The sequence below is a fragment of the Colias croceus genome, chromosome 20 (genome assembly GCF_905220415.1).
Source record: "Colias croceus chromosome 20, ilColCroc2.1".
Taxonomy (NCBI): Eukaryota; Metazoa; Arthropoda; class Insecta; order Lepidoptera; family Pieridae; genus Colias; species Colias croceus.
Genome location: NC_059556.1, coordinates 122323 through 137669, shown reverse-complemented (window position 1 = coordinate 137669; position 15347 = coordinate 122323). Strand labels below are relative to the sequence as shown.

General features: G+C 34.2%; 1 protein-coding gene across 1 annotated transcript in view; it reads right to left on the bottom strand.

The window, feature by feature from the left end:
- The window catches only part of LOC123701007 (dystrophin, isoforms A/C/F/G/H-like), a 65095-nt gene extending 51493 nt beyond the window's left edge, over positions 1–13602 (bottom strand). The window contains exons 1-2 of the mRNA XM_045648413.1: positions 13566–13602; positions 12249–12543 (exon numbers count right to left, since the gene is read on the bottom strand). Coding sequence (XP_045504369.1) covers positions 12249–12360 — 112 coding nt within the window. The 5' untranslated portion in view covers positions 12361–12543; positions 13566–13602. The remainder of the gene's footprint in view (positions 1–12248; positions 12544–13565) is intronic.
- Between the last annotated feature and the right edge of the window lie 1745 nt (positions 13603–15347).

The following is a 15347-nucleotide window of genomic DNA, read 5'->3' as shown; positions in this document are numbered from 1 at the left end:
AAATTTTATAAGAGACAATAATTAAGAAAATTTTAAAATAAAGTGTCACGTATTTTTTTTTAACAACGAATGACGAAAAACGACCTAATCGCGGACGAAGTCGCGGGCAACAGCTAGTAATCAATATAACTAGTCAACACTGAGATCTATGTAGCACTTGGCAGTCCTTATAGGCGTTAGTGATGACTGTATAATCATTCGTAATAAAGAAAGGAATGCGTTCCTTACAATGTAAATGAAACAAGTAATAATTACAGGACTAAGAAATAACATAAAAAAACAGAAATATTCATTCTAACAACAAAAATTTTCATTCTAATACTTTGTTTATCAAATGAAACGTACTATAAACACACAGCCATAATAATAAGTTTTAGCTACAGAATCTTCAGTGTACGCAGCGTCTTTTTTTTCTAGATTTCTTAGACTCCTTCGAGGCCATCTAAAAACAGTAAGATCTTTCTGAGGATACGTTGAGTAAGTATAATAAAAAAATACTGCATTGGCAAAACAGACCTAGAATAAAAGATGATACTCAAGTGAATGATAATCAAGAAAAATACAGTGTATTATGTCTGACCTACCCCCATTTATGCTACGAATAATTGACTCTACTTCACATAAGGAGAATGATACATGACTGAATGAATGACAATATTAGGTACCTACAACACTCTGGCCCTCACCAATTATTTATAAGGAAGATACTGAATAGAAAACTTTTCAATACGTAAAAATAGACGAAAAGTAATGCAAAAGAATGGCTATATTTAATTTTTGGATACTCCAATACTCATTCATGGACGAAAACTAAAACATTTAAAGCTAAATTTAGTTTTCGTCCACTTCTTTAAATATTTTTTTATTTTGGCAGCACTGACAAAGCAGTGGACGGAAACCAAAAAAACTAAACTAATAGCAATAAAGATCACTTCGGGAGAAACTATTCAGTATTTTAAAGGTCCGATAAAGTAAAATGACCCTAACAAATATTCACGTAGCTGTTTGAGTTTCCGTCCACTTGGACGAAAACCAAATATTTTGAGAATTTGGTAACCTAGTATCCGTCCACTTAATATTTCGAAGAGTATTATAAAAATGTATGATAAACACTTATAATTGCGTTTATTATGCTTATAAATAAACATACGTACCAAAAACATTACGTAAACTAGCTAAAACAGTGATTTACCTTACCATGAACTTTTCTCGCCGGCAAATTTTTCTCTCGCGCGATGACATCTGCAAGGCACGTATGCGAAGCGGCCACTTTTACGTTAATTTTTTGAACTCTCTTCTTGTCAAATCAAATTTTAATGTTGATAGTACTGTTGCTTAAACATTATGGACCGTAAAAAGTGCAAACTTGCGCGGGAAGGTAGGTTTGTATTCAAGTTTTACGCACGTGATTGTAGCAGGTCAGTCAAATGGACGAAAACAGAAGCTGGACGGCAAACCAGCGCAATTACCCTACTTTGTCTAACCTACCACCAGAAAGACAATCAACAAACTACCGCAACGTTGCCTAAATTCAAAACAGTGTTTTTGTAGACACAATGCGTAGGAGTTAGAAAACTGTACTAAAAGAGAGTTGATATTAAAAATTAGGTCAATCTTTGTTTAATCTTTAACTCTCACCTTATCTTTGTTGAGTGAATCTAATCGATAACACTTCTCAGTACAAACGATAAACGGTGGCGAAATTTTTTGTACGTAGGTAAGGAATGTAAATTTCAGACGAAGAATATTTCCCACATAAACAAAATTGGTCTTGTTCATGAATTTAACTTTTGTGGCTAACCAAAACAATTGGTAGACAGAACATACATGAGAAACTTCTTTCTGCGGTAACTTACGAACGAATCATGTAACTTCCCATCAAATGTTATGAGAACTCTTTTATTTTATGGAATGCATGAAATCTCCTGTACGGCCGCAGTTATTTAACTCAGCACATCATCGCCTAATTACCCTAATTATGATAGCGCTCATAACTTACTAACATATTATTAAAACCACCGAATAAAACGTCAAATTATATAAGAAAATACTTAAGGCGACTACACCACCGAAACTAGCGCCCCCCCAACATTTTATTTTTTTACTCCTAAACCAGATCAAATTTAAAAAATCTAGCTCGGTACTTTGCTAGTATATTACTTGTAGTATTTTTGGTATTACTTTTCATTATTTTGCATTCGGTAAATTAGGAGAACTTTTGATTACCGCCAAAAGTGGCCACTTTTGGCGGTAATCAAAAGTTCTCTAGAATAATGAACAGTTAGAATAGTGAAAAGTAATACCAAAAATACTACAAGTAATATACTAGCAAAGTACCGAGCTAGATTTTTTAAATTTGATCTGGCTAAGGAGTAAAAAAATAAAATGTTCGGTGGCGCTAGTTTCGGTGGTGTAGGCCTCTTAAATAGAGTCAAAGGATACCTACGTTAATTATTCCTCAAATAAAACTAACTAATAACAATGCATCCCTCGCTAAAACAGGCGCTAATTGTTATTGTAGAGGAAGCGTCCCATTGCGCGATACTCACACATCGCTCACTTTAGGGGGGGGGGGGGGTATTTGGACAAGCATCTACATATTATTTGGAAACTTTTTGGAAATAACTTTCCATTTTCGTTAACGACAAATGCAGCCCACATGTAAGCAGCCGCATATGTTATGCTGCGTTCACAACGGCATACAAATTTTAATAATAAATCCTTAGAATAAAACGAAGGCTCATTGACATGTGCATCTTGCCCATCCTCACCTACGGTGCACAGACTTGGTCATTGACTGATCGCCAAAAGTCCGCACTTGGGGTTTGCCAAAGATCAATGGAGGCTGGAGCGCAGCATTTTGGGCGTAAAGCTTTCTGATCGTATACCTACAAAATAGAACGCTGCGCTCAAAAACACAGATTGTCGACGTAGCCCATAAAGCTGCCGAGCTCAAATGGAACTGGGCTGGACATGTTTGCCGAATGTCCGAAGAGTTGTGGGCAAAAATCACCACTATGTGGATCCCCTACAATGGAAAAAGGCTGCGTGGAAGGCCCAAAATCAGATGGCGCGACGAACTGGACTCTCATTGCAAGGAGTGGACAAAAATTGCTCACAATAGGAAAACGTGGATGAAGGGAAGAGAGGCCTTTGCCCAGCAGTGGGACAGCCATGGCTGAATAATAATAAAAAAAATAAGGGCGTAGGGATATGACGACCCCATCGCCCACGGTTGGAATATCTGTTGTCTACGTGACAACAGATATTCCACCCGTGCAATCAGTCAACCCGCAGGACACCTTGTGGCGGGGTGTCGGGGAGTAGCGACCCCGCGGGAACCGAGTGCTCCCGGGGGAGGCCCCTGTCTTCATCTCCGGCTTGCCTTCACCGGCCGGTCGGAGTGAAGCCTGACGAGGACAGGACCCCCACCTCTGGCTTGCCTTAACCGGCCGGCCAGAGTGGAGTCGCGAGAGCTTTTAGCTCGAAGGGTGGATGCGAAGCGTAAGTGGCGAGTGGGCACGTGATGCTGGACCCTCAGGGAGCGCGTGATCGTCGTTTAAAGTCCAGGGACGCCTCTCCACCCTTAGCTGCTCACAATATGTTGCCCCCTTGTCGCACTATTGCAGCGGCTTATTTCGGGGGCCCATACAGTGAGAGGGCGAGTCACCACCTGCCAACATATTTTTACTTTCTTTGAGTAGAAAGGCGGGTGCCATAGTTTCCAATAGTCCCCAAATACCGGCCCATTTAACATCCCATTCCATAGCCCAATTTATTTTGCTTTCCATATCTCGAAATAGTCCTACATCGGCCGCGGACTGCCTAGGACTGTATCTCTATAGTGCAGTCATGGGCAGGCTGCGGCTGGTGTCCCACAACACAGTAAAGTTCTCTAAAGGGCCTCTGCGTGTTGGATACGTGTCCCCACGTAAGCCTTCCAAAGGACCGGGTATCTTCCTTATGATGGTACCCGAGTATTATGGATTGAGATACACATAAAAAAAATAATAATAATAGAATAAATCAAACAGAAAATTCAAGTATTTTCGTTCATATTATAGGTACCTACACCATGATCGATACGTGTGCCAATTTTTAACAGATTTTCTTTTTCATGAAAGTTCAGTAACTCGTTTAATTAAAATGAAAATAAATTAGGTATTATCGAATAAAACGTGGAGGCTATACAATTATGAAGTCACCTTTATAAATAATGACGGCTGCTAAGCAACCGGTGCGGGCGTATAGTTATACCTTTGAATATCACGAACGCATGAGGGCCTTTGTTGTTATTTAACGTAAATAGTAGCTAACTATTTCCCGTGACAACCACATTTACACCTGTCTCTATTGCCTATTGCTAGTCCTAAAACCAATCTAGTTATTATAGTTATTTTTTCTTAGAAATGTAAAAAGTTTTGCATTCAAACTCAAACTCAAACTCAAACTCAAACATTTATTTATTCAATTAGACTTCTTCGAGAAGCACTTTTGAAACGTCAATACATATTTTTATCATTTACCACCGATTCGGAAAGCAGTATCTATGGAGAAGAATCGGCAAGAAACTCCATAGTTGCTCTTTTAAATCATTTCAGTATTACAATTTAATTTTACAAAATATGTAAGTAACCGTACGTATATATTATCATAATATGCCAAAGAACTGTCCTGCGGTTCTCACGCGACAACCCTCCATGGGTTTTTATCTTCCATATATTCCTTAATGCTGTAATAGGCTCTCTGAACTAAGACGTTTTTTACATAATTCTTAAATTTAGCACTACTAAACTCTTTAATACTATGAGGAATTTTGTTGTAAAAAAGTATACCTTGACCCATAAATGAATTTTTAACTTTAGCTAACCGGTAAAATGGCATTTCAATTTTATTTCTGTTCCTTGTGCCATAACAGTGTCTATCTCCTACTCTTGTGTGTAAGTCTGCGTTTTTGTGTACATATAAAATATTATTAAATATATACTGTGATGGTACAGTGAGGATACCAGTATTCTTAAAGAGATCTCTTAGTGAGTCCCTAGCACGTAAATTATATATAGAGCGTATGGCTCTTTTCTGTAATATAAATATAGTTTCAATATCTGCAGCCCTGCCCCATAGAAGAATTCCATAGGACATAATGCTATGAAAGTAGCTAAAATAAACCAATCTAGCCGTGTCTACATCGGTGAGATGCCTTATTCTTCGAACTGCATATGCAGCTGAACTAAGCTTAGCAGCGGTGGCGGCAACATGGGCCCCCCATTGTAACTTCTCATCTAGTGTCAATCCAAGAAAAACAGTAGAATCCACAGGGTATAATACCTCCCCGTTTAAAATAATATCCCTTTTTACCTTTTTTACATTTGGAAGGATAAATTCTACACAATTTGTTTTTTTTGCATTTAATAATAAATTATTAGCAGTGAACCAATTGGATATGCGTAAAAGAGCAGAGTTTACTTCGTCAACGTTTGAGTCATGTCTATCCACATTAAATATTAATGAGGTATCATCTGCAAACAGTACTATTTCACACATATCCTGCAAATAATAAGGTAGGTCATTAATATATACTAAGAACAAAAACGGTCCTAAGATAGATCCCTGCGGAACACCTATGTTAATCGGCGCACCGCGAGATTTCTCTCCATTAACAACAACGGTTTGTACCCTGTTCTGAAGATATGAAGCTATGAGGTCCTGAGATAAACCTTTAATACCATAAAAATTTAGTTTCCGTAATAGAGTGGTATGTTCTACACAGTCAAAAGCCTTAGAAAGGTCACAGAATATCCCTAAAGCATTCTTTGAATTTTCCCATGCTTTATATATATGTGACAAAAGAGCTATTCCAGCATCAGTAGTAGAGCGCCCCTTTGTGAAACCAAACTGTTTGGCGTGCAGTAAACCATTTGATACAAAATGACTACATAATTGGTTTAAAATTAATTTCTCGAAGACTTTGCTCAAAGTTGGTAAAATGGAAATTGGCCTATAGTTATTACAGTCTTCTTGGTCACCACTTTTAAATAAAGGAATTACTTTACTTAACTTTAATAAATCAGGGAATATACCACAGTCACAACATTGATTAAATATAAACGCTAAGTGGTTGGCAATGTTTTCTATAATATTATTTACTAAATTTACAGACATTCCCCAGAGATCACATGTTTTTTTTAAGTTTAATGTTTTAAAAGTTTTAACAATTTCCTCTGCAGTCACATGTCGCAATTCAAATAATACATTACACTCAGCAACATGGTCCCTCAAGTAGGACTCCGCAAGCGCTGATGACGAATTTAATTTTTCGGTAATACTAACAGGGACACTACTAAAAAAATCTTCAAAAGCAAGCGCAACATCAGCACTTTTGTCAATGACCCTACCAGCATTAACAAGTTTTATGGTACTATTTGATTGGCTTTTGCCCATTTCACCATTAATAATTGACCAAACCGTTTTAACTTTGTTATCAGAGTTGCGTATTTTATCTCTGACATACAAGCACTTGGCAGTGAAACAAACTTTTTTAAAAGTTTTTGAATAATTTCTAACATAACTAAGAAATGACATGTCTTTGTTATATTGCTTCATGCCATATAACTCATATAAAACGTTCCTGCATCTGTGTATACTAGGTGTTGCCCATTGGCTAAATGGTAAATCCTTGGTAATACTTAAAGATTTAACTTTAAAGATTTTTTCAAACTCATTATGAATTAAATTAAAAAGATTTGTAAACATTTCACAAGGATTATTATGAAAGGATTGATCATTCAGGCCAGGCAATTTATTATTAATATTATCTCTAAATTTATGAATGCCTTTTTTAGTTATAGGCCTAACATTAATTCTTTTAAATGTAGGTATGCAATCCCATTCAAAAACTACTTTCTGGCCACAGTGATCCGAAGTCAGTGTATTGAGAATATTTTTTTCTAAAAAGTTACAATCACAGTAAACATTATCAATACAAGTTGCAGAACTAGGTGTAATTCGTGTGGGTTCATCAAAAAGTTTATGTAAATTAAATGATTGAAATAAATTAACTATTTGTGTTGCCGTTTGTGTGTGTGAAAGTAAATCAATATTAAAGTCTCCACATACTATAACCTTCTTTTCACTTCTGCTCAAACGCTTTAATATTTCTTCCATGACTGTCTCAAACATATTATAGTCACTGGAAGGAGGCCTATAAACGCAAACAATAATGTAACGCTCAAGTTCAACACAGGACAGTTCAATGGTGCGTTCTACAGATAGACTAACAATGTCAGTTCGTTCTTTGCATTTTACACTATTGTGTACAAAAATAAGAGAACCTCCATGAATAGCATGTTTCCTAAAGTATATACTTTTTAACTCATAATTATCAACATTTATTAACAACTGACATTGTTTAAGCCAATGTTCTGTTACACAAAAAACTTTAATACTATAATGATTTAAGAATAATTCTATTTCTAATAATTTGCTAGCCAAGCCTTGAATATTTTGATGTACAATGGAAAAAGGCTGCTTAGCTGTTGTCTTATATACTAGTTTAAATCTAGCTTAGGGCTAAATTTTCTGTCAACACTTAACCTAGGTTGGTGTATATAATTACTACTACATAAAATTATAGTAGATCGATGGTCTGATACAGAACATGTACCAGACTGGTTAATAATTTTATATGCTATTAACATAGCAAGTTCTTTCTTATATCTAAATGGCAGATACACTGTATTCTTTGTCATACAAAAAGATTTTATACAGGAATTTAAGTCAAAATATATAAATGCATCACTATGATGATTTGTTAAATTATACAATTTCAAGTTAATATTATAGATAAACCTATATTGATTTTGTGTCAAACCAGGCAAATACGGTAATGTACACAACATAAATTTACATTTTGTCTCACCACTAATTTTTAACATTTTTTGAAATCCTATTCATTCATTAATTACAATTAACTATTACGCTTATGTGGCTATTTACTTAAACAAGTTCCTTGAAAGTAGAAATTGATACATAAAATTATTATCCTCAAAATTGAATTTTCTCAAGTTTAATGAAGAAACGTGAGAAGTAATTTTCAGACTTCAACATCGTCGCATAGCTGTAAATTGCTTCATAATCATACCGTATTGTTAAATTAGATAATTTAGGTACTTTATTTTAGAATAAGTAATTTGAACCTCCTTGACCTCTAGACTATTTCATGTGATGTGTAGATAAAATGTGGATAAAGAAAATAACAATTAAGTTACTAAATTTTATTAATAAAGGGAACTTTCTGAAAAAAACTGATGAAGTAACTTAATATTAAGTAATTGTAAGAAAATTTTATAATGTGTTTGGCTGTGTTTTTTTTGGCAATAAATTTCTTTTCTTTCTTTCAATATAGAATTATTTAATTTTATATAAGAACTAGATAGCCCACGGCTTCGACCGCGTTTTCAAAGGAAAACCCGCATAGTTCCCGTTCCTGTGGGATTTCCGGGATAAAATAACAAACATCCATCCATCCATCCTCACAAACTTTCGAGTTTATAATATTAACTAGTAGGATAATAGTTATTTATTAATGTTCTTAGGAGGTTGATGGATGTAAAAATGTCATAAAGGCTTGTTTTCAGAGATTCTATTATAAACATTTCCCAGAGATATTACTCGAATATTTTAAAATTTAAATGATTAAATTTTATTTTACGAGACAATTGGCGTTAGAGCTAAATTAGGAATGTGCGTGCGCGCTCGTAAACCAATAGAAATTAGTGTCATGACATCATCTATGTAATTGATTCGCACACATAGACTACAAGTCACAAGTTCACAGCATTCATCATTAGTATGCATTTTTACATTTTTGTTACTTATAGTTAGTATATATAATATTATATATACCTATATAACTATAGGTTTTCATTTATGACAAGCGCCGTATGACTTTCAAAACCTTCGTATTCATATTATATTTTCGCCGAAACACTCAAAGCTTGGCTGCTACTTGCAGAAGTCGTGTCGGAAACTTGAAACAGATCACGTTATCAAAATCCGCTGGAGTCGATCCACTGAAATACGAGAGCGTCTAAGATTTCATGCAGCTTTCTTTGCGCCAATTAGTGCGTAACACATTTATACGTAGCAAGTGTTGCATGTTATCAACGCAGATAATTCATTAACGATCAGCCACATTAGCAACATTAAATATATTATGTTCATGAAATTTAAAAAGTGGATGTGAATTCATATCGTCTCGATTGATTGTGTGAGAAATGATGTGTGTTAATGCTGAAATAATGGCTCGTAGAATAAACGCAGAACAGAAGATTAATTAGGTATATTTTGATTGTTTTACAATCCACACTTCAACATTACCCTGAATTAAGGCAAGACTCATAATCAAAATCTAAAGCAGCCCAATGCTATAGATCAAAGTTATTTACTTAGCTGGTTGATTGGATGACTAAACATTATTGAAGCTGTTACTTATGTTGCATATTTAGTTTTAAGCTACATAGCTAGAAATAATAAAATATCTAAATGAAACAAAAGTTACAAAGAATCACACATATGGATGACTCCATAATTTAAAACAAAGTTGTTTTTCCGCTGTCAGACTGTTTGTCTCTAAATTTACAATTGAAGTACTTAAACATTCATATCATTAATAATTATAGGTATGGTACTTGCATAATATAGTGTGGTAAAGTTACTATCAACATTGCACCTGTGCAAAGCAGAGACGGGTCGCTAGCTAATACGTACTTGAAAATATTAGAAAGGATTTCAAATGGTGCTGTAATAATTTGATGTTAGTTTTCACTCAAAGCTCGTGATTAGATTCCATAAAAGGATTTTAAAAAATAATAAATATTGTAAGTTTTTAATTTACATTTTTAATCAGGTTTTTGTTTCATGATACCTTTTCATCAAAATGTAAGTACAATAGTATAATTATATTTTTAATATAATATCAATGTCACATATACAAAAGCAATTCATTGTCATATAATTTATAATTATAATATACATATTACTATTTTTTGTATGTGTTAATTATTAATTAATTGATAAATTTAAAAACATTTTAAATAAAAAAGTAAGAAACATTTATTCAAATTTTAAATATTGACCTCAAACATAATATGAATATTGTACTTACAGTATACATTAATATTTTTATCTTTAAAATAAAAAACTTCAAGATGTTGTTATATTTGCATTTTGCTATAAATAGCAACAAATAAATAATTCATAAAAATTTAGTACATTTAGGTCCAAGTAGGATCCTTCCTATAGGATCACTGAGGATCAAAATTTAATAATGAGTAAAGTAAAGTTTTTTAATTTTTATTACTTAAATATATTTTTTTAACCACATAGGTACCTACATAAAGGTATTGTTTGTTTGTTATTTGTTTGTTTACTTAACTATAGAGATAGACAACTCAGGTATATTGTATAAAAAACTTAAATATTTACCCAAATAAGAATAAGTAATTGATTAAGTAAGCTCCTACAAACTCCTCTAAATATATTTTTCGGTGAAAGTATGCGGTGTTATCGCATAATGGATAATCCGTAATATTTACGAGAAGTTTGCTTTTAAACTTTATCACGTCTGTGTACATAGCAAAAGATAAGATAACATAGAGAACACCACACTAGAATCACCTAAAAACCTGTAAAAAGAATTAGACATCATACCTAATTGCATCACAACTTGATTACTTGAATCTTACGATAACTTCAAGGTCTACTTCAAGTAATGTTTATAACCACCGAGGCCACCCAATTCAGGCTATTACGCCCTCGTATTTTACTCACCGACGCTACTATTCAACTCCATAATCACCAGCGATCTCTCCTTATAATTCCGATCAACTTTAAGTTATAATCCAAACTTTCTGAGACATGACAAACACACACCGCCACTCCCAAGTTAAAAACTTTGTTAAAACTTTTTCTGTCACACTTCACTCGATGAAAACTTTTTCATGCGAGCGCTAGACACTTTCACTAGTTTTACAAATACTTTTCTGAACTTTTGTTTGATTAAGTACACGAAAAACAGAAAAATGCGGATGGACGAGCCGCAGACAGCAGCGAAACGAAACTACAAACAACTCGAAAAGTCGGTCGAAACAAGATTTTAGATGACACACGATTCACCGTTCACGAAACCCGCGGCCCGCAGCCGTCACCGTCAGTGGCGCTAGAGTGCGTTTCACGAAAGAGTTCCCCTGCCGTTATATTGGCATACCTGACTGTCAAAAACGTCAAAGAGCTTAGAAGCGTTACAGAGTTGTCGAGGTTTTCCGAGATTTATAAATCCAGATGATGAGATGCCAAATCTCTAAAACATTTATAAATCTCGGAAAACCTCGACAACTCTCTAACGCTTCCAAGCTCTTTGACGTTTTTGACAGTCAGGTATGCCAACATAACGGCAGGGGAACTCTTTCGTGAAATCTATCCACAGATAACATTACAAAGTACAAACGTCATATCTCGTCATATCTATTCATGTCACAGATTCAAGTGGAAGCTCGAAACGACCCGCGGCCGCGGCGTTCAAACGTTTTACATGGTTAAAAATATTGATTTTATTAAGTACTAGCGGTCCACCCCGGCCCGCCCGTGGTACATTTTTACGTTTTCTCTCCATAAGAACCATCCTCGTACTTCAAGAAATGTAATAAAAAAAGAATTAACGAAATCGGTTCAGTTGTTCTCGAGTTATGCGCTTACCAACACATTTTGCGATTCATTTTTATATTATAGATTGTCTTCTTCCGTCCTTAGCGTTAATGATAAAAAACAAAGTTAATTGGGTACTATAAAATTGGGTACTATAAGATATGACGTTGGGTACTATAAACTTTAGATTCTTTCAGACTTATGAGTTATGAAGGTAGAACATTTATATTTCAAAATCATTACGAAGACACAGACACAAAGAGAATACAAATACTACCTAGCATTAAGTTATTTTAGTAAAATAATATTATATTAACTGAACGAATACATGGACATGATAATAATAATATTATTACAATACGTTAAGTATGATAAAAGAATTTGATGGCATGCTTTATAGGAATTAAGGATATTATGCTATTAATTAATTCAATTTATTTAAATTACAGTAAGCTTCGACAAGTTGTTAAACAAGTCATCGTTGTTTGAAATTTATTTTATCAAAAGGTCTATATATATAGGTCCTATAATATATAGGTACTCACTTTTGCTGTAATTAAGGTGTTTCTCATATGGCCCACTTCTGTATGGAGGAACTTCTCCAATTTCTACAATCCAAGTTAGTTTCCGTTGACCAAGTGGTGAAGGGAGTGTCATCTTGCGGTAGTATCGCGTACTACCATTGTTTGCGACCTTTAACTTTCACTACACACTGAGTATCTTCTGTACACACTAGATGGCACAATACACGAACAGGGCTTCCCGCCGGGACATATTTTGATATTTTAAACACAGTTCTACTTGTATACGTAGTATATTATTATTAGTCTGTGGTTCTACCTATAATAAAAATGACGTTAAAACGATACTGGTCGATTAAGGAAAGCTGGCATGTTCACAGTACTCACACTTATGCAATTTTACTATACAGTATGTTCAAAAATAAATGCGATTCAAGTATACCTAGACTTGAATAATTGTAAAATGGGTGCGTTGTAGATAATATGAAAGCTCTCTTAACTTATATGTAAAATTACAATTATTATTTAAAAGTATCTCAATCGATGAACTTAATTATTTATTCTCATACCTAATGAATTTTATTGTAATACAGTATTGATAATAATCATTCAGTTATCAAATAATAATTAAATTTCATGTCTTAATCTAAATAACGATATAAACAATACAAATAACACATGCGCTCACTCCCAATAAAATACAAGCGAAACCCTAGCACGTAAGAGATAAGGCTACATTACAATAAAAGCTGTATTGTTGAGCTATGTATGAAAATTTTAACTTACTGCGTTTACATTTAGTTTACAAAACTTATAAAAATTGTTACATAATTTTAACCTAGGTAAAGTAAAAAAATCTAATCTATTCTAATCCGCGTGCCGCGAAGTACCTAGTTATCTCGTCGAATGTAGTTAGTAGTATACCTAATGTCTTTATATTTTAAATAACATCAGCAAATAAAAACAATAACTGTCCCCTTCACTCTCATATGATAATCTGCGCGCGAGAGAGATGGGCAGACTTTTCATGATGCGTATCACAGAACTATATCGAATGCGTATGCAGTATGACGTCACGCCACGCGCGTCTTCATAGACACTACACATGTGCAATGTGTGAATGTGTTTACGTTCCAGCTCTTCTTAATCGGCCTGTAATCCCAAATGTATCCAATTCTTTTAATCGAGTAATTAAATAAATAAATTAATGTTGTTTAGCTCAAACTGGTATAGCGGTTAACTACCTACCTAGTTACCTACCTATCTTATAAAAACATTTTCATGATGAATAAAAGCCATAATATTACCTATATAAATTATTGTATATTTTAGTTATACTACCTATATATTTTTACCAATGAGAATGTATTAGAAGTCAGAAGTTGCAGTCAAATTATCAGGGCACATTCCTGTTGTTCAAATCCCTAGTCCAAATGCCTTACAAGAAACCTTCACTTTCACCGATCGTGGTTTTATTTGTGCTATTTTTTAGATACGTATCTGGTTATTTTAAGTCGCGCGGTTGGCCTTGAATGGGCTGAGCTCGAATATTCGCCCTCACTTGCCTATAACGATGCATGATGCACCTTGCACGCCTACTAACATTTCAATAATTGTATGTAATCCATTGTCATAATAGGTAAGTAATCAATATGAGCAGCACTATTCGCATTCATAGAACAATACTATATTATAATACGCAATTAATGGAATATTTACTTATATGAAAATGAAAATGAAAAAATTCTTTATTAGTTTCCAAAAATGTTATACATAATGTAGTTGCATATGCCGCAATGAACCCCACATGTGTTGTGGGGCTCAATCTCTTTCATCGTATTATATAAAAAAATATTTCAAACTTTACTTGCCATTTTAAGTATAATCTTGGCTTAAAAGGTTTTAAAGGAAAATTCGTCCACTTAATTTTCCTTTACAACATTATACCTATCTGAATTCGATTACCTACGTACTACCTAATATACTTATTATGAAAAAGTAGGTAGCAATATTTTATTATCAATACTCCAGAGGCGGCTTGTCCTCAGGAGCGCTGGTGCAGTGAACACTTTGCAGTAAATGTGCATAATTATCTAAATGAAAATTATACTCCATGGATCGGGCGTGGTGGAACAATCGCCTGGCCACCCCGTTCACCGGACTTAACCCCACTTGATTTTTTCTTGTGGGGTACAATGAAACAAAAAGTGTATGTCGACGTGCCAAATACGCGAGAAGAACTAATTGAAAAAAATTATGCAAGTTGGGAACGAATTACGAGAAGATAGGGATATGATCCGGCGATCTACAAATCATGTTTCAATAATAGCATGCCTGCAACATCGCGGAGATCATTTTGAGCAATGGCTGTAATTGCACTTTTTATTGAAGTGAAACTTCTTTATCGGGATTCGGGGTTAGACAAAAATTTAGTGTACCATTTTTGCGTTACGCGCCATCTTTTTTTTATTTTAGAGCCTTTACAACTTGATCATTAGGAATTTATTACATCTATTGTTCGAACAAAAATAAGTTACTCAATAATCGATCAATCGATCAATCGATCAATAATCGATCAATCGATCAATCGATCGATCAATATGATTGATCAATTCAATCGATTGATTGATTGAAACGATCAATCGATCGATCAATAAACGATCAATCGATCAACCAATAAATCAATAAATCGATCAATCGATCAACCAATCAATCGATTGAGTCGATCAATCAATCAATCGATTGAGTCGATCAATCAATCGATCAATCGATCAATCAATCGATCAAGCGATCAATCAATCGATCAATAGGCAATCAATTAATCAATCGATTGAATCGATCAATCAATCAATCAATCGATTGAATCGATCAATCAATCGATCAAACGATCGATCAATCAATCATTCAATCGATTGAATCGATCAATCAGTCAATCAATCGATTGAATCTATCAATCGATCGATCAATCAATCAACCAATAAATTGATCAATCAATCAATAAATCTATCAATCAAACAATCAATCGATTGAATCGTACAATCAATCGATCAATCAATAAATCAATAAATCGATCAATCGATCAATCAATCAATCGATTGAATCGATTAATCAATCGATCAATCG